The sequence below is a fragment of the Paroedura picta genome, chromosome 9 (genome assembly GCF_049243985.1).
Source record: "Paroedura picta isolate Pp20150507F chromosome 9, Ppicta_v3.0, whole genome shotgun sequence".
In the NCBI taxonomy this organism is placed as follows: domain Eukaryota; kingdom Metazoa; phylum Chordata; class Lepidosauria; order Squamata; family Gekkonidae; genus Paroedura; species Paroedura picta.
The window spans coordinates 44850480-44871660 of NC_135377.1; the positions used below are offsets into that span (position 1 = coordinate 44850480).

General features: G+C 40.3%; 1 protein-coding gene across 5 annotated transcripts in view; it reads left to right on the plus strand.

Annotated features, from left to right (window-relative positions):
- Nucleotides 1-21181, plus strand: part of OSBPL1A (oxysterol binding protein like 1A) — an 84065-nt gene that overhangs the window by 53580 nt on the left and 9304 nt on the right. For all 5 annotated transcript variants that reach the window (XM_077352581.1, XM_077352579.1, XM_077352578.1 and 2 more), the window contains exons 18-26: nt 10010-10085; nt 12085-12219; nt 12547-12644; nt 13000-13182; nt 13575-13682; nt 14599-14688; nt 14979-15105; nt 18074-18190; nt 19477-19600. In XM_077352581.1, coding sequence (XP_077208696.1) covers nt 10010-10085; nt 12085-12219; nt 12547-12644; nt 13000-13182; nt 13575-13682; nt 14599-14688; nt 14979-15105; nt 18074-18190; nt 19477-19600 — 1058 coding nt within the window. The remainder of the gene's footprint in view (nt 1-10009; nt 10086-12084; nt 12220-12546; nt 12645-12999; nt 13183-13574; nt 13683-14598; nt 14689-14978; nt 15106-18073; nt 18191-19476; nt 19601-21181) is intronic.

A 21181-nucleotide genomic window follows, 5' to 3' on the forward strand; every position in this document is an offset into this window, starting at 1 on the left:
TCTGGTTGGATTTGAAAAAATTCTCATCTAGATTTTTATTTAAAACGTTTAGGAGTCCTAGGCTTTGATGAACTTGTATATTTCTGTAGATATTCAGTGAGATTCAGAAGCTGATAATACTTGTATAAGATGATTTCACATTCATTATGAAAAAATAATCCCAACAACATCCCTGAAAGATAGTTCAGTACTATTCTCCTGTTGCAGAAGGACTGTGATTGAGAATAGGGATGGGTAGGAACCAGCAAAAAACCTAAAGTTGGGGGGCAGGTTGTTTTTTTTAAGTAACAAGGTAATGTAAAAGGGATGCAAAAGAAAAAGAGAGTTTATATGACTGATAGATATAATTAGTATGTATTACTAGGTATATGGAACAGAAAATATTTTTCCACAACATCCCCATCATTATAATTTTAGACATTTTCTATTATTTACTAAATTTCTGTATCACCCGTACTTCAAACATTTTAAATTTCACATTTCATAAATGATGGATTTTACAACTATATTATTAATTTTATTTCATTACTACGATTGAGGCTGGGCTGGGAAGATCGGATGGGCCCCCCCAGAAGATACTGCTTGGTGGCTGTTGGCAGGTGCAGTCCCTCTGGCGCACCTAGTGGCAGTCATAACAATTTTAATGGGGTTTTGTTGTTTTATGTGGGGGGTTTATTTTGTGACCTGCCACAAGACAGCTTGCTGTGAGTGGCGAAAAACAAATCTAATCTAATGAATAATAATATTCTGTGTTACATATTTTATCATTTCTACATATTAGCTATAGCTCTTAATATATCCAGAAAATCTATTATATATCTCACAATGAAAAATAAAGGATATTTTGGTTCAAAATCACACGGTATGGGATAGACTCCATAAGCAAGTGGTTGGTAAGGCCTGCAAAATATATATGGTCCTTATACCTTTAAATTCAGAACTTGTTTTCATTCTGCTTGTGCATTGTAATATATTTATATGTGTTACAATCTGCTTACATATAGTTTTTAAATTCTTTCTCATTCTAAGTTTTTTCTCCTGTCTCTTTTCAAATTTCAAAATAGATTTCAAATTTCAAAAATGATCTTTTCTCAAATAGATTGTTAATTTCACCATTACTGCATAGTTGACAAGTTTATTTTCTCATTCTTGTAAGCTTGTACAGACATCTGATTTCCATTCTGCTGTGTAAATAATTCTAGCCACTGTCAACATATATTCAAATATCTCTTCTAAAGAAGAGTTGGTTTTTATGCCCCACTTTTTACTACCTGAAGGACTCTCAAAGTGGCTTACAATCACCTTCTCTATCTCTGCTCACAAAAACCTGTGAAGTACGTGAGGCTGAGAGAGTACCAAGATAAACTGCTCTGTGAGAACCGCTTCTAACAGGATCATGACTAGCCAAAGATCACCCAGCTGGCTACATCTGGAGGAGTGGAGAATCAAACCCATCTCACCAAATTAGAAGCTAACAGTGTTAACCACTGCACCAAATTGGTATTTTATGGTAAATTTGTTATGCAATATTCTTTTTGGTAATTTGTTAGGCAGTATTCCTAATAGCGTGTTCTTAACTTGCATAGGGAATTTACATTTCAATAGTCTGCGGTTTTTTAACATTGCAATATAGTCTTCATTTTCCATGTATTTCCTTCTAATATCTTTTGCTTTTTTACAAGTCCTCTACATATGGTTAAAGGGTTCTGTCTATATCGTCACATTTTTCTTTGTAGCTTGTATCTACTTTCTCAATATCCTTTGGAGTAATATATCATCTGAAAAACAGTTCCCATTGGTGCATAGGTATTTGTTTTCTAAAATTTTGCATCCATTTAATCATACATTTTTTTTCAATTCTTATATTTCAATCTGAAGTTACAACTTATATATTCATCATCGTAGTAAATGATCTTTTTGTTTTATAGTTAGCTGTTCAAACTTGGTCATCTCTCTTTTAGCTCTAGCTCCCATGTTGGTGATCTTGTTTAGTCTTGGAACTGATTGGTAATATAGTACTCATTGAATGTTGATTCTGTCATCTCTGATATCTTTCCAGGACTTGCGTTTCCCCTGAGCATTAGCCATATTGCTGTACATCAAAAACCTGCTTTTATTGTATTCTTATTATGATAAGGACTCAGTATTTCTAGCATGTGAACCATATTCTCATAAGTCCATATAACTCCCTTCTTGTATTATGATCATTTTGATTGATTTCTTTATTCTTAAATAATTGTATAAACCTTCATCCAAGTCTGTTGATTCAAATTTTACTATTCTTTGTCTTGGACTTTTAATCCAGTCCAAACCTGCCACTTGATAATGTAATTTTATATTTGGAACAGCTGACCCTCTATTTTCTCATCCTGAAGTATTTTAAAGTTTATTCTTAAATATAAAAACCATTGTCCCTTGAAAAAGCTGTAAGGCGAAATGCGTCGGGACTTGTGAAATAATAAGAATAAAGAATTACTGAAGAGAGAAGACTCTATATAAGTCCAATTTGGATATTTTATTGCCATATTGGTTTCCCAGTGCATCTATATTTTTCTATATTTGTTTCTTCACTGGGAACCACCCCTCCCAGTTCGAAATTCTTATCCAGCCATGAGATTTTAAATTTCTTCTATCTAGCTAAATTTGCTTGTATCAGGTCTTCTGATTATTATTTTTGAAAAGATTACAGTTTTTTCCAGTCAAATTTATTCCCAGACATTTAAAACAGTCAAGGGGTACTATTCATTCTGTACTTTTTATAATATCTTCATCTTGTTGCATTGTAGATCCAAAACTATTAAAACCATTTTATCTGCATAAATATTAATTGTAAATTCTATGACATCCACTTCTATTACTTTAATCATTGTCTTAACCATTGTATCTGAAGGGAAAAGAAAGGGAAAAATAGTCCAAAGTCTTCTTGTTTTTATTTGATGGCAATTATCAGAGATAATACTCTGATAGAAAATAATAGCCATCTGTTTGTCGAATCTGCCACGCTGCTCTCTTCATGCTACCTCGGAGCTCCAATCCCTTCAAACAAACACCGCTCATCAGGTAATGGAGGGGGGAGAAGAACAACTAGCTGCCAGTCCACGGAGAAACAATCCACAGAGAAGACAAAAATGAATGCAGTGAGATAAATTTTATATGGAAAGTAATAATGCAGATAAGTTCATCTACTTCAAATATTTCCACTCTGTTTCAACTTGAAGTTTTCTTGAAAGAAATAGTTGAATTAGGCACAGTTCATAATCTCATATTAGTTAACTGTACTTTGTACTTTATAGTCCATAAATTTTCAGAGACTTTTGTACCAGTGATGTCAGACTTCCCTGGGAATCTGCCAGTCTTTTAAGATAAATTATAATTCCAAGGTAGATATTTTAAAATGAACCCAAAAGATTACAAATGTATGACACAGATAAAAAGAAAAAAGGGAAAGAGAAAATCCAGATAGAAGTGAATGGGTCAGACTTGTTCCCAAAAGCCTTCTTATTCTATGCTGACTGGTGTTACCAAACCCAAGTGCAGTCTGAATACAACCCCTACCGCGCCCCTCGGTGAATTTACCTGTCAGTTGGATCTGCCCAATAGGGGACATTTGAGGCTAGAGGAATAAATTTTCTATCTTGGTGTAAGCAGGCCTACGCAGACATAAGTCTGGAGCTTTTAGAAATGCTTCAGTTAAGGTCATGATTTCCCTGGAAGTCCTCATGAACTAAAGTTTTTGACAAATTTTGATTAGTTCATGGTTTGCAAACTGAAATTTGAAGAACTGATTTTTATATCTCGTTTTTCACTACCTGAAGGAGTCCCAAAGTCACTTAGAAACTTCTTTCACTTCCTCTCACCGCAACATATGCCCTGTGAGGTAGGTGGGGCTGAGAGAGTTCTAACAGAACTGTTCTGTCAGAACAGCCCTAAGAGAACTATGATTAGCCCAAGGTCATCCAGCTGCCTGCATGTGGAGAAGTATGGAATCATACTCAGTTCTCCGGATTAGAATCTACCACATTCTTAGCAACTACACCACACTTGAGATCAGTCCATTTAAGCTTGCAATGCCAATGGTGTACTGGGTTCTGCTGGGAATTCTCCACATTGTAACTGGTTGTCCTGTTGTAAAATCTCCCCTTGCTTGGATTTCTTGTGACTCTGCTTTGAGGACAGTCATTTTAAGCTTGCAGTGGCTTTGGGTTCTGCTGGGTATTCTGCACACTGAACTAGTTGTGGTGAGTTTGAAAAAAAATGTCCTCCTTTGAGATTGTCCTGCAGGAATTCTCAGGTTTGACTTCAGTTATCTTTTTACTTGCATTGCTACAGTGACAGTGGGTTCTGCTGGGCATTATGTACACTTAACTGGTTGTGCTGGGCTTGCAGGCCCCCCTCTTGCTTGGATTGTGATTCTGTACTTCATATCAGTCTTGGAGCGGGCATTATCACAACAGCACTGGGCTCTGCTGGGCACTATTACATTCCAGTGCTTCTGCTTGTCTTGCAAGCAGTTTGTACTGCAGAGTACAAATACTTCAGTTTGTACTGCAGAGATTTTCTGGCTTGACCTTAGACCTCTTGGGTTTGCATTCCTGCAGTGGCATTGCCTTTGCTGGGCACATTCCACTGGTTCTGCTGAACTTTCTCTGGGATTTAGATTTTGTTCTGCTGGGCTTCAAGTGCCCTTGCTTTTTTGCTGTTTTTCCCCCTTCTTAGGGGAGCTATAACTCAAACCCCTGTATGAAATCCTCACTAAACCTGAAGGGCAGGTAGAGGAGTGTCAGGCAGAGATCTCCTGCAAGTTTGTGTCTCTAGATCACCACAGGGTGGTGGGTTGTGAATTCTACCATACCACAAACCTCACTGGTTCATTTGACTCTTAACAGTTCATGATGCTTTGTGACTCATGAATCAGGCATACCACAGATCCTCACAAATTTGATTTCCCCTGTTTGGGTCTATCCCTAGTTTGGAATGACTTCTTTAAGGCATGTAGTGAATTTATGGCTGGGTTAACAGTTTCTGATTTCTTGCCCTGTATAGACCACTGGATTGAGATCAGCACTGGATAGAACCTGAACAGCAAAATCTTCATTATGGTGATGTCCATGAAAGCTGAGCTTAAAAAAAAAAGTTTACCATAGTGTTTGAATTTTTTCTGGGCAGTTTTGAAAATTATAACAATTCTTTAAAACTTGAAAAATTGAAGAGGAAAGAACTGCTGTAAAATCTTGATATGTACTATAGTAGTACAGTAACAATAATTAGAATTTTATTCTTAAAGAGAAGTATGTTTATGTTATCCAAATTGTATTAAAAGTCGTATGAGCTCCCCAACCATTACTGGGCTTGTACATTAGTGTCAACTTGCCCCTCTTTCATTGAAACCGGAAGGCTCGTAGATGACTTCCCTGTCTGTTTTCAGTCAGATTTCCTTTAGTCTTAAATTGTTTCAGCATTTATTAAACATTTTTTAAAAAACTTTTACAATTGACTTTAGAATGTTAATAATAATTTTTTTTAATGTGCAGAAACATTTGTTTAAGGAGGTTTAATGTCATGCAAGTTGTTCTGAAATTGAGAACTTTTGTCTTACTTGTGAATTCTCTTTCAGATATCCTGACTGGACGTTAGCCCTGATAAAGAGGCATTCCTGTCAAGTGGAGTCAAAATGTAAACTGGATGCAGGCCTGCCCAGTGAAGGGGCTCCCACTACCATAATATGTAGAAATTCTAAAGAGGAGTGGGTGGAAAGAAAAAGAAGTTTCTTTACAGTAACTTTTGTGACCAGTATTTGTAGCACATTCACACTACATATTTAAACCATATAACTATTGTAGCTTCTACCCAAGAAGCTGAACTTTCTTTGGAGAAAGTCATGATGGCTAACTTGGTTTCAAATATGCAGCTTAGATGTGCAGCAGACTCTTTCCTCTTCACTCTCAAACAACAAACTTCGTTGTAAAAATTCAAGCTTCTCTTAAACCATTTGGCTCTTGGGTTGATGGCTTGGCGGCTTGGCTTCTACTATGGTGAGATGGATGAGATATTTCAAATAATGAAACATTAACATTTGAACATGCATGATGCTCAGAGATGCACATAGGTAGAAAATTAACTGTTCAGTGTTTCTTACTCAGCTTACCCAAACTACTGCTTATCAGAGTTACCTCAGGGAACAGCCAGTGTAGGGATAACAGCTCCTAGCTGTTTGATATTGCCAGAGAACATCAGTAGAATGTGAAAGGGTTGCAGAGGCTTAGAGTGGTTGATAAAATAAAATTGCTAAATGAAATAATTATAGGAAAAAGGCTTCCAAAGTCAGTAAAGGAGCACTGAGCACTTCCACGTGGCAGTGTGGAACTGTTTGCTGGTGGACTTCTACAGGATAGAGGGTTATGATAAGAAGATTCCAACTAATCAGCAGATGTTTCTACTTGAGCTTCCCTAAGGTTAAATCTCTCTTAGTGGATGGATCCCCAGAACCAGTTTACCTGGGACGGTGAAGTTTAGAGAGGCTTGTGTTCATAAGGCAAAGAGTTCTTGCTTAGAGAACTGGGAACAGTGAGCCAGTTGTATTTAGATACATAATGAACAAAACCAATGGGAGTTTTTGCAGCAACTACATCCCTGTATTTTTGAATAAACCTTTCTTATAGTTTTATTAAATATTGGTGCTACTGGCTGATCAGTGGCTTTACATTGGCTTGACATGGAAGTATATTTATCCAATACCTGTTGTGAGAAGTACATCTTAATTCCCGCTACATCAAATACTTAGGATTGGCTTTCTTGTCTCATTTTATTCCCGCAATTACCTGTCCGATAAAGTAAAAGTAATTTGCCTGAATCCACCTAATGTCCTTGAGGGATAGAAGAGAATTTGAACTGGAATGGCATGCCCATATCTAGGACTAAAAATCATTTTATTGACTTGTGTGTTGTTATTTTTTTAAGTGTGCTCCTGTAACAGCTATATCTTGGGCAAAATTAACAGATTCTAGGTTACTGAGATGAAGGCTGTGTACAGTTGATAGTTGATCTGAGGGTTGAAGGCAGCAACATTGCCCATGGCGTGCATGTTCACTTCTTTCTGTTCCATTATGGACTTCAGTCAGACTGTTTTGCAGGTTTCTGTGCTTCAAGCAGTATCTCCAGAAGGTTGCAAGTAGCTTCCTGGGACCTGACTAGTACTGCTACAGTACCCAGCTGCTTTCTCATGGACTATTGTTGTGGCCTATTCAGTAGCGCTCCTTTTCTACTTTCAGAACTGGTTTTAGAGCTTTCATTTTTTTAAAGGGTGTGGAAGATGAGCTAAAAGTGGTGGGAGGAACTGTACAAGGCTGACTTTTCCCCTCTCTATAACATTTCCCACTCAATAACATTTTTTCTTTGGGTGTGGATTTGAGTAGAGCAACAGCTACTTGACATTCAGTCTAGTCAGTTTCATCATTCCACTGTGTTAGATGTGACAAACCGTAGCTGTTGCTCAGGCAAGTACTTAAGAGACTCCTCCCTCCCACTCTGAAGAAAGAAAGGCTCTTCATTACATTCTGTGATGTGACTATCAAGGCATTAGCATGAAGATGGCAGCCACTCCCATTGCTCATCAGAAATTTAAGCTGAGCTTTTTTATTGCATTGAATATTTCCAGTATTGCTCAAAGTTGAATTTTGCTCGGCGTGTGGATTGGGGACATTAAATACTTCATGGGATAACTTGCTTTTCTTACAGTGAGTTACTTCAGACGGCTTCCATTAGCTGGACAGGATGCTAATTGCAATGAGGCCAGTCACTTGCCCACTAGACCCATGACCATCGTGGCTCCTAAAAATAACAGACATAAGAACAGAGAGCCCCCTCTGGGAAATAATCAACCTCTCCCTCTCAATGGGAGAATTCCCAGAAGGATTGAAAGAGGCAGTGGTGTGTCCGTTGCTGAAAAAAACATCTCTGGACCCACAGGAGCTTGACAACTACTGCCCCGTCTTGCACTTAGCATTTCTGGGAAAGTTGGTTGAAAGGGCTGCTGTGGATCAAATATCAGCATTCCTGGAGGAAACTTCATCCCCTGACCCATTCTAATCAGATTTCCGGCCTAGTCATGGGGTAGAAATGGTGCTAGTCGCCATGACGAATGACCTCCATCACCAGCTGGATCAAGGCGGGTCAACACTGCTTGTATTAGATCTGTCAGCAGTGTTTGACACAGTCAGTCATGAGCTTTTAGCTCACCACCTCGCCAACACCGGAATATTGGGGACCACCTTAAATGGCTGATCTCCTTTCTCTGGGGTCACAGACAGAGGGTAGCTATAGGAAAAAGAGTATCTAGCCATCATCAGCTCACATGTGGAGTCCCACAGGAATGGTCCTCTCTCCAATCCTATTTAATTTCTTCATGTGCCCTCTTGTTCAGCTGGTGCGGAAGCTTGGGCAGGGGTGTCATCAATATGCAGCTCTTCCTCCTGATGGATGATTGCCCTGATTCTCCCACAGAATCCTTAACCAGATTCCTTTAAAAATTTACGAGATGGCTCAAGCAGAGTTATCTGAAGCACAACCCTTCAAAGAAGGAGGTTCTGTGGCTGGGTAGGAAGGGACCAAGCAAGGAAGCTTGAGTACCGAACCTGGATGGAATGCAACTAAGAGTTGCTCACTCTGCCAGAAACCTGGGTGTGATCCTCAATGCCTCTCTTTCCATGGAGGCTTAGGTCATAAGAGTAGCATGGCAGACTTTCTACCATCTGTGCCAAGCCAAGCTACTAGCACCCTACTTGGCCCCAGAACTTCTAGCCACAGTGATCCATGCAACAGTCACCTCTAGACTAAACTTCTGCAACTTGCTGTATGCAGGCCTACCCTTAACCTTGATCCCAAAACTGCAACTGGTTCAGAATGCCACAGCCAGGGCACATATCTGGCCAGCACTCCCAACAACTGCACTGACTCCCAGTTGAATTCTGGATCAGGCTTAAGGTTTTGGTAATCACCTTCAAGGCCATATGTGGTCTGGGCTCAGTGTATCTGAGAGACTACCTCCCTACCTGTACCCCCAAGAGAGCCTTATGCTCCACCAACTGGCTGGTGATCCCTAGCCCCAAAGAAGCATGTCAGTCCTCAACCAGGGCCAGAGCTTTCTCTGTCCAGGCCCCCACCTGATGAAACGATCTCCCTGAAGAGATCAGGGCCCTGCCTGAACTCCCACAATTCCACAGGGCCTGTAAAAGGGCAGTCTTCCACCAGGCATTTGGTAAAGGCAATCCGACCTAATAACATCCACTAGGCCTCCAGACATCCCCACGCACATGATCTGAACCTAAGCTGACCTCCCATAACTTTATATTATATGAAAGTTATCATTGTATTAGAAATTGTTATAATCTCTACTGTTCAACTTGGAACCCATTGCTGTGACTGTTATTGTTATTATTGTTATGATAATTCTATGTATATTCTTCACATTTTATGTAAACCACCCTTTATGTAAACCACCTTACATTTTATGTAAACCACAGGAGGGTGGTATAGAAACAAACAATCAGGTTTTTTTTTTAATAACCCCCCCCCCCCCGTTAGTTGTTTATGCAAATTTTAAAACAGTTTTTCCTTTGCCAAACCAAATCTATCTCGAGAAGGTCAGCCCAGCCATCTGCCCGCCATAACTCTTTGTTGCCATGTGTAGCAGTGCTCCTGGCAAAGTGCAGTTTCTGCATTTACCACTAAGCAGAGTTGAAGTTCTTTTGGCTACTGATCAGCAAATGTTGAGGATTAGAATTGGGTATGATACCTTGGATTGTGGACTCAAACTGCTTCCCAGGAACATCGTGTATTACAAATATGAAGGAGAAGAATGGACAGCTGTTAAGAGTAGTCATGCAGATAGAATTTTGTTCAGAGTTTACCTCTGTCAGTGTATGAGCTACTACAAATCCTTTAAAAATCTGGAAACGTATTCCTCAGGACTGATGTGCTTTGTCTTTTTCACTTCCCCTATCTACCAATCTAGGACAAGCTTGCCCTCTCCAATGTTTTCAAGAAATGATTTCAGTATTTGGAGCATACTAAGAAAGTGCATTGGAATGGTAGGTGACTCATGGCTTATGATAAAAATCTGCAAACCATCTGTCTTTTAAATGTGTTGCATGATGTGATGTGGCTGGTTATGTTTCACATAAAAGGCTGGAACTAATGAATATGTAACAGTCTCTGAAGTAAGGGATATGTGTATGTATGTGGTGCTATATAAAGCATTGTGAAATCCTTTCATTTTTCTATGATTCACACAGAAATCTGTATAAGTCACTGACATCTCTTTTGGAAACTTCATTTTGTTCACTGAAGAAAGTGTGACTAAGAAAGGAAAGGTTCTCTTCCCCCCTCCTGAACAAATGTTAAGCAAAATACAGAAGTAGTCTTAATAAGAGAATCTACGCTAAAGTATGGCACAAGTTCTTTTTCCTTTTTTGTTTCCTACTGCTGTCAAGAAGATACTGTAGACCAGAAATCTTGGCATGACCCCAGCTCTTTCTATGAATAGAAAGACATCTAATTGTAAAAGTAGGCCGTATAAGATTGAAATCATAGATCTTTTTCTTGGGTATAGAGTCACTGCCACCTGAAGCTGGTGATACCAGCATTTATGTCACGTTCTGCATTCAGTGAGTTCTGTCCAACTACAGTAAGATTATACAAGAACTTATTCCATGGTCCAAAACAAGAAAGCAGACATGGATGTACATTAATATATTATTATGCTGCAGTGTTGTAACTAAGGAGCTTTTGCAGACCTTTCCACCACCCTTCCTTGTCAAGTTCTCATGTGAATTTCCAAAGGTTAACTTCATTTCAGCATCAGTAAATTTTATTTTTGAAACATTAAATGGTATTAATGCCTCATAATGGATGAATGAAGATTACTAAGAGCATGAGCTAAGAATTAGGAATCCCGATGTAGATATCGACTATTGGAATTGCAGGATGGATCTCATTTTCCCCTCCTCGCTATTTCCTCTTTAGCTTTCCTGATTACTTTTATTTATCCCTTTAGCTTCATCTTTTCGGGAAACTTCTCCTTGAGAAGATTGTGCAGTGCTAGCTGTTAAGCTAGGCCCAGAAGTGTAGTAGGGAATCCACAAGGATGATACACATAGTTCTCCTTCTCTATTTTGTCCCCAGAAAAACCATTTTGGTAGGTTGGGATGTGGTAAAATGATTATGCCAAGGTCACTCAATGCGTTTCATGACTTCGGGAGGATTTGAATATGTATCCTAGTTCAGTGTTCTAACTGCTGTACCAAACTGGTCCTCAGAAGGGTTTATATAAAAGGGGAGGGGGGTTATCCTCTATTTCCCTTCCCCACCAGGTGAAATTAGAATTAGAATCGAAAACGACTGTCAAATCCCACAAATTTAATTGTTGGAGCTCTACCCCATCTCACATTAACAACTACTGGTCGACATGTTGTTTGATTTTAATCTGTGTATGAATTTTTTATGTTGTAAGCCGCCTCGATCCAACTGCGTGGGGGGGGGGTCTAGAAATCTAGAAATTAAATATATAAAGTAATAACTACCATGACCTTCTCTCCAGTGGTAACTCAAACCAGTTTATATCATTTTCCTCCTATCCATTGTGTCCTCACCACACATTTCGGCATGTTGGGCCAAAGACCCAGTTTTTTTACTCCAGGGACAGGCACAGCTAGGCATCCCTGCTGTTGTTTATTCAGGTTCTAGAGAACAAGTCAGCTGAAGATCCTGGCAGAAACGAAGCACAGACAAGCTGGCTGCTGATGGCTGAAGTTTATTCACGTTTGCATTATGCCAGAATGAAATCTGGTATACCTTGTTTTTGAAAAAATCACGCATCTTCTTCAATGGCTATCATATATGTAATAAACAAAAGTCAGTATCAGTTGATATCTTTCTTAGGGTTAAAAGATATTTTGGTTTTCTGCATACCACCAGCCTGTTTTGCCACCAGTAGATTTACTTTTATTGCATGGCAGAGACCAACAAGTCACAGTCTTGGTAACACACTACAGTGTATAAATGTTAACACTGCTTTTAAAATTATCCTAGGAGCTGTCCAAGATCACTATGCCAGTCATTTTTAATGAGCCACTGAGTTTCCTTCAGCGACTGACAGAATATATGGAGCATACATATTTAATTCACAAAGCTAGCTCTCTCTCTGATCCAGTTGAACGAATACAGGTAATCTAAGCTAAAATTGTGTGCATGATAACTTAGGAGCATAAAACTGTTTACTGTTTTCAGACAAGTGGGAAACTGCTTATATCTGTACCTTTTAGTTGGCTGAAAATAAAATTAACTTCTATTATAGTGGTAAGAAATATTGAATATCTGAAATTCTGAAGAAGTTTTGGCAAATGTATAATTTTTGTCTCTTGTAAATGGTTAGACATGTTACACTATTCAAACATATATTTGCTCCTTGCATGTGTAATGCTTCAAAAGACAATATTAAACTCTTCTATTTTAAGCTAGTATAAATATGCACGTAAATAACTTTTTCAACAGTGTGTAGCTGCCTTTGCTGTCTCTGCTGTTGCATCTCAGTGGGAACGTACAGGAAAGCCATTCAACCCATTACTCGGAGAGACGTATGAACTTGTTAGGTAATAAACCTGTAATTGTTTAACTGACCAATTTAGTGACCTGTACAAATATTCCTGGTTGGACATGCATTAGCTAGGAAAAACTAGTTGTAATTTATGGTATGGTAAGGCGCTTGATTTGCAAGTTAATGGAACTAGGGTTAAATTTGGCTTTATCTTACTATTTATTGGATGGAATTCATCTAGCTCTGTAAGCATAAAAGTGTCTTCAACATTGCTAGCTGTATATCTTCTTGAATATTTATGCAGTAATTGACATCTGTTCAAGAAAAGTATTCCTATGTTGTACAAAACTGATATGGTATATTACCTTTCTACACTTTTTAATCAGTACACAATTTTTCCCTCTGTTTAGAGAAGATCTTGGATTCAGGCTCATCTCAGAACAAGTTAGTCATCACCCACCCGTCAGTGCTTTTTATGCTGAAGGGCTGAATAGTGACTTTGTATTTCATGGTTCCATTTATCCTAAACTCAAATTTTGGGGGAAGAGTGTTGAAGCAGAACCCAAGGGGATAATAACTCTGAAACTTCTTGAGTAAGTTGGTCAGGCACTTTAATATCTCTTGGATGTTCTAGTATATTTTGACTATGTATTAGTGGTATGTGTCTATGCATGGCTGTGTAAAGTATAACCTTAATAAAAACTAGTTGACTTCTTCCTCACCTGGCCACATCAAAAATATCACCATCCTGTCAACAAATAAGTTCATGGGAGTTGAGAAGTATGTAAAAATCAACATTTCTGGTCTACATGGCTACAGCATTTTGTGTTCCCTGATTTATTGCCAGTGTCAGAACTAATCAACATCTGGGATCTTTACATCTTTCCCAAAAGCAACATTCTTTCTACTGCAGTCATTTGTAAGCGGTTTTCTAAATGTGCAGATTGAAACATCTGTTAATGATAGTTTTCTTCTTTACATTCAGACACAATGAAGCATATACATGGACAAATCCTACTTGCTGTGTGCATAATATCATTGTTGGCAAACTGTGGATTGAGCAATATGGAAATATGGAAATAACCAATCACAAGTAAGTTTCTTGTTCCTGTCACAGCAGAGCATGCACTGCCTGTAGCCCACACACTAAGTGGGTACTCTGATGTAAAATGTGACTGGAAGGATTTGGCACCTACAGGAGACATAGACAGTGCTAATTTGCCCATTCATAACAATGCAAAATGTGACTGGAAAGTGCAGACAGCTGTGTTGTCTAGTTTTGTTATCCAGGACCTTAATTTTGAGACAACCTGACTTTCTGCCTCTTTGACCATTACTGTTTTTATCTAGGCCTGAGTTCTTTAACTCTTTTTAAAAGATCCTCCCAGGTAGGAAATCTCAGAAGAAGAAGAAAAATGCAGTAGCACCAGACCTTTACAAAGCCCTCTAGGAAGTGGTTCTCTGATTACTATGAAATACTGTTTGTACTATGATGAAAACAATTAGTGTTAATTTAAAATAGCAGGCACTGTTGGACTAATAGCCTCAATTAAACTGTTTGTTTTCCCCCTCTCCAAGTATATATTTGATACATCATTTTCTGCCTGATAACAATGATAATCCCATGGTGGTTCCTTCAGTGTTGGACATATTTACATAATTAAATTTCAGGACTGATACTTCTGATAGGGCTTTTGAGATAAATTTTTCAGCATTCATCTGACTTAATTACTTTTGCACATAATTTCTGTGACAAAGGGTAGGGAATTAGAAACACAAATAGTTGCCAACCTTATCAGTGCTGATGGCAGACAAGGATTGTCACAGGAAGTGAAGTCTTCAGGCTAATTGACAGTTGGCATCCTGTCCCCAAGAATGCAGAGGCATTTCATCTATTTTGCTGAATACTCAAGAGGTTAGAGTTTGATTCCCATGGCTGAGCCAAATATTGGAAGAAAAACTTGCACTGCAAGAACAATTTAAGCTGAAACAGAATGCTTCTTCCACAGGAGTGGTGACAAGTGTGTGTTAAATTTCAAACCATGTGGCCTTTTTGGAAAGGAGTTGCACAAAGTTGAAGGCTACATTCAGGATAAAAGGTAAAGGTTCCTGTCTGCTGTTTCTGACATATGTGTACAAGGGAAGAACCAGGACTATGGGCTTGGGGCTGTGGTTCAGTGATTTAGAGCTTGCTTTGCTCACAGAAGGTCCCAGATTCAATCCCAGCATTGAGAGTGATTACCAGTGTAGACAATGCCAACTTTGATAGATACAAGGCAGCTTGGTATGTGCTGGCCTTCCCAATGTTGATTGTATATCAACAAATTTAAATTTGTGTGAAACTATTGGAATAAGTTCGTTTTTTCCCCTATAATTTCCTTTCTGACAGCAAAAAGAAACTCTGTGCACTCTATGGGAAATGGACTGATTGCTTGTACAGTGTTGACCCTGCTACGTTTGAAGCTTACAAAAAAAATGACAAGAAAAACACAGAAGATAAGAAGAACAATAAACAGGTATAGTGGTAAAAGATGGCAGTGTTATAAGGGTACTCACTGTTCACTTCTCTAGCTGTCTTTTTTCTGCTACTGTTTTAGCTATATTTAATCTAGCTGATGTATTGAATGAAGGAAACAGGAATGTTCTTGCACCGAAGTATGGCAGTCAGATAAATATTTGGTACTTTAGAGGTTCATAGAAGTATAAAATATCTGAAAAATCTGGAGTTCTGGAACTGGATTTGAGGATTCCCTCAAGTGTTAGGAGTCTGCCACTGACCCATGAAAAAGAGAACTTAGATGCAAACAACAATGGAATTGTGTGATTGACCTAGTAACCAGATGGGAGGCAGGCCCCAGTAACCACAAGATCAGAAGCAGTGGTTCTCTGGTCACAGTCTTTCACTGATAACACAGTCCAAAGTCTCAGTCTAGGGTCAAGGCACATATTTCAAAGGCAGAATCCCAAAGAAGTCCAAGAGTTAGGTAACAAGAATGAATACAAGGCAAGTAGGACAACTGGTAAACAGCAAAGCTGCAGACAGCAGCCTTATATAAGGAATTTCCCTATAAGTCCCTAGGCTAGGCTCTTCCCCGCAAGCTGACTCTGCTCCTCTAATGAGAAGTATTGGGGCACAGATCCTGTGGTGACTTACCAACCTCTCCTTGTATTTCTTTAGCTGAGGGGAGACCTCAGGTTGGCAGCTTGCAATCCTGTGCCTGGTCAATGCCTATGACTGCTCTGCTCCTGGGGTGCTTTGGGAGTCCTTGGAAGATCTGGTGCATGAGCAGCTCTGTGATGAGCTCTCCAGGCCTGAGGTTCCTGCTGGCTCAGCAGGACCAGTGCTGGTGCAGAGTCTTGGAAGGGAGGCCCTGAAATCCCGGTCTCACAGGAAAAGTCTGCCAAGACAGGGCTTGGGAATGGTTGTTCGCTTCCTGCTCTGATAATGACTCATCCTCCCATGCGACACCAGGCCACTCCATGGCAATGATACTCTGATGAAATAGGGTATGTGCAGTTTTATTCAAACCATAGTGAGAATATAACAAGCAATGAAATTTCAAGCTTCTGTGCCCAAAGGTACTTGAGTCAAACTCGTTGCCATCTCGTAAATTGTGCAGCCTTTCTCAACCTCTTTACTGTTGTGAAACCCCTGAAACATACTTCAGGCTTCGAGAAACACCAGAAGTGGCGTAATTGTGCAGAATATGGCTGGGAAGCATAGCTATGTACATGCCCACCTGGGGTCCCTCCCCTCCCATCCTCTCCAGACCCATCATTGGCTATTTTGGGAGGATGAGATATGGTCACATATGAGATAAACAATAAATGTTTAACACATTTTAAAAATATATAAAAGAATTAATTCCACCCACTCAGGAAACCCTTCCAGGGCCCTCAAGAAACCCCGGGGTTTCACAAAACTCTGGTTGAGAAAGCCTGAAATAGCATCTTTCATGTTTATGTGTTTATTTATATGTTTCTGTGTATTTAGAAAGTGTATATGCTTTCCCATGCAGAAACACAGCCATTAAAAAACAAGCCAATTACATTAAAACAAACTAGAGCATGAAAACAGCATAAAATATTCTGAGTGGTATAAAAAGATAGAGACAAAATGGCCAGAAACTGACCATAAAACCTTTAAAAGATAAGATACCTTAGTTAAATCTTGGTTAAAAAAGGAATGTAGCTGTGACACTATCACAGACAAATACACTAATGCTTGTCAGCTGTGTGAGGATTGGCCTTCGTGGTTTGACATGCATGCCAGAAGCCGAGTGAGATTGTTCTGCAAAACATGGCTGAACAATGTCTTGCCGTCTACCTCTACTATATAAGTTTTGCCAGTGTTATAAATTGGTGCCATGAATGACTGGCTAGAAATAATATTGATTTGGGCAAGTGAGTTACAATGATGCTAAGCTGTATGACTGTTCCATTGACTCTGTATGATGTCCCCGTACCACTGTGTGTGTCATGTCTCCTCTGACTACCGTTATATCTAAAGGGAGAAATAGATAAACATATCCATAGAATAAGCCATTGCCAAGACTGTTATTTCTATGTGGCTCTTTAGACAATAAAGTTCATGAAATTATAATGTAGGATTTGTAAGTAAACTATGCACATTGAAGTAACCTGAAGTTACCTTTTACCCAATTTCATTGGGTTTAAATTATATAAAATGTGGATCCATTCTCATGTATGCAACTTTCACAATCGATCAAGATTGACACTTTCTTAACCATGGAGGCTTAGATCATTAAAGTAGGCCAGCTGGCATTTCTACATCTCTACGAAGCCAAGCTACTAGTGTTCTGTCTGGCCCCAGAACACCTCACCACAGTAACCCATGTAACGGTCACTTCTAGGCGGGATTACTGTAACTTGGTCTACACGGGCCTTCCCTTATCCCTGCTCTGGAAATTGCAGCTGGCCCAAAATGCATCTGATCACATCCTTACCCGAACAGCACGGAGAATCTACATTACCCCAATACTTCAGCAGCTGCACTGACTACCAGTTGAGTACTGGATCGGGTTTAAAGTACTTGTGTTCACTTTCATGACCATGCACTGTCTGGGTCCTGCGTACCTCAAGGGCTGTCTGCTTGTCCATACCCCCCAGAGTAGTACATTGCATTCACTATAATAGATTGGAAATCCCTAGTTCCAAAGAAACCTCCCCGGCATCTACAAGAGCCAGGGCCTTTTCAACCCTGGCCCCAATCTGATGGAACAAGAACCCCAATTAGATCAGGGCCCTAAAGGAACTTAAACAGTTCTGTAGGGCCTGCAAAACAGAGCTCTTCCGCCAGGCAGACAAAGTAAGAAAGTCAGGTTTCTCACTATAACTTGAGTAGATCCAACCATTTGTCTGTCACTTTATACTTGAGCTTTTCTGAAATGTGTCTTTTTCCATAGGAGGGCTTTTAAACATGTTCCTTACTAAATATATGGTTATTGCACGTGTTTCTTTCAGATGGGTGACTCAGATGAAACAGAAGAGGTGCCTTTGCCAGATTCTGAAACTGTTTGTGTTATTCCCGGTAGTGTTTTATTATGGAGGATAGCTCCAAGGCCAGCAAACTCAGCCCAGGTAAGAAGGAACCATGTTGAAAAGAATCTCTGTTTTCTGTGTTTAGCTGCTCATCTGAAATGCCAGAAAAAGGCTGTACTAGTGCTTCCAGGAAAGGTGGGAAAAGAAATACAAAAATCATTAGTTCAGATCTTGCCAACAGTACAAAAATTTGCACCGCAATTTAATTTTAATAATTTAATTTAAACTCCTCCTTCAGCCAGCTATTCTGCATAGTTCTCCCGTTCTCTTCCATGCTTCTGCAGTTTAACTTTTTATAGATGCAGGGTTCTCCAGCAAGTTCTCAGGTGGTTGCGGCCTGCTGTCTCACAAGAGTATTTCTGTAGCCTGTTCTGGAATTAACTAAGCAGGTAAAGAATGGGACCGTTCTTCTGTTGCAGCAGCAGCAGGTGCTCAGCCTATGGCAGCTCTGCCAACAACTCCCTGTTCCACTCAAAATGACAGTGCTGTTGTGAAGATAAAATGTTGAAGGGGACAAAGCTATACGCTACTTTGGGTCTCCATTAGAGAGAAGAAAGGTGTAGTGGTTAGGAGTGCGGACTTCTAATCTGGCATGCCGGGTTCGATTCTGCGCTCCCCCACATGCAGCCAGCTGGGTGACCTTGGGCTCGCCACGGCACTGATAAAGCTGTTCTGACCGAGCAGTGATATCAGGGCTCTCTCAGCCTCACCCACCCCACAGGGTGTCTGTTGTGGGGAGAGGAATGGGAAGGCGACTGTAAGCCGCTTTGAGCCTCCTTCGGGTAGGGAAAAGCGGCATAGAAGAACCAACTCTTCTTCTTCTTCTAAATTAAATTAAGTCCTTGTTCCTAGTTAGAATTTAAAATCCTTGAATATTGAGGGTCAGAACTGGATAAGAGCACATACAAGTTACTATCCCTGCTAATGAAGATTGGCTATCATGTTGGCATCCTCCCTTGTCCTTCATTTCCAGCTGAGGAGCACCCAATCAATGGAACAAATTTCCATCCTCCAGTACACCCTTCATGCTTATTTTTAGTCTGTTCAGTTGCCATTACTCCAGTCCCTAACTTCTTCCTATTGAAACTGCATAAGGCCTCAGTCTTTCATACTTAGCATTTTAGCCAAATGCCATAAGCATGCCCCTCCTTGCTTCTCCAGTGCCACTCTAATGAAAACTTTGAATACAAAGATCCCAAAACTGATCCCAAGGAACTCCATTGGTTATTTCCTCTGAACATAAATACCTACTAACTGTCGATGCTCCATAATAAAATGAAAGAATATTTTTAAAATATTAATTTGCTTTATTTGGGTTTTTTTAGATGTACAACTTCACTACCTTTGCAATGGCTTTGAATGAACTGGATAAAGAAATGGAAAGTGTTATTCCTAAAACTGACTGCAGATTACGACCAGATATAAGAGCAATGGAAAATGGTGAAATAGGTATTGTTATTATTGTTGTTGCTGCTGTTGTTGTTGTTGTTATTAAGATTTATTTCACACCGCCATTGGACAAGCCATCTCATGGGCAGGTTACATAAAAATACCCCACAAAAATACATTAAAAATCCTTAATCCCTCATTAAAACAAGTATCCTGGCAGAAAAACTCGCCCTTCCCAATCAGCCAATACTTTCCCCTTCCTGTGCCTCAGGCACAACTTATGGATGCCAACTCCACTACAGAAGGTCTAATCTAGAGAGGCCTGTCTGATCTCCCACACCCTGACTTCAACCAAAGGTCTGGTGGTCTTACAGGCCCTGCAGAACACAGAAATCTTTTGCAGGGCCCTCAGCTCTTTGGGAGCTCATTCTACCAGTTCGGGGACAGGCCAGAAAAAGCCCTGGCTGTGGTTGAGGCCAGGCAAACCTCCTAGGGGCCAGAAATGACCCGTAAGATAGAACCACAGAGCGTAACACTCTGCGAGGGGCATAAGTCAGCAGGCGGCCCGTCATATATGTAGGTCCCAGACAGCGTAAAGCCTTAAATGTCAAAACCAAAACATTTAACCTGATCCAGGCTGCAACTGGCAACCAGTGCAGCTGCCTCAGCATGGGCTGGATATGAGCCCTCCAAGATGTTCCTGTGAGGACTCTAGCAGCTACATTTTGTACCAGCTGCAATTTCCAGGTCAGGGACAAGGGTAGGCCAGCATAGAGCAAGTTACAGAAGTCAGTTCTGGAGGTAACCGCTGCATGGATCACCATGGTCAGGTGCTCTGGGGACGGGAAGGGTGCTAGTAGCCTCGCATGGCGTAGCTGGTAAAACACCCAGCGGGCTACACTCATGATCTGCACCTCCATAGAAAGGGAGGCATCAAGAATCACCCCCAAATTCCTGACAAAGGGCGCGATGTTAAGTTGCATCCCAGCCAGGTTCAGTAAATGCACTTCCTGGACCATTGCCTCCTTCAACAACTCAGGGAACTCCCCAGTAGACAGGGAGAGATTAAAAATATTCTTGAGTGGGCCACTGTCCTCTTGCCCACCCCCTTTGAGCAGCCAAAATGGACAGCGATCTAGGGGCACATGGTCGCCCTCACTGACCCTAGCAACTTGTCCACTTTAGTTAGAGCCATCTGAAACCATCAAATGTTACATCCAAAGGCAGCCAACCTATGGCAGGAAGGTCTTGGTGAAACGACAAGACTTTGTGTGATAAAGCTTGTTAGTGCCTCACAGCTAAGATCCAGTTTACTAAAATGTTGGTGCCCCTCCTCGAGAGTGGTAAGAGATCGAACTGCCTTAAATAATTGTGCTGGATATGAGCTCGCAGGTGTGATTTTGGCAGCAAAGAACTCACACTTTGCCACTTTCACTGCCATCTCATACGTCCTCATAAGTGTGCAATAAGATTTTCTTACCGCTTAGGCACGAGTTTTCCGCCACACTCGCTCTAGTCATCTCACTTCCCTCTTCCTCTCCCAAAGTTTCCTGGTATACCATGGGGCCTGTTTGAGGTGAGGGTGGAGAGGATGTCTAGGGGTGATCTTGTCTATGGCAGGTGAGAGACGAGACTGCCAGT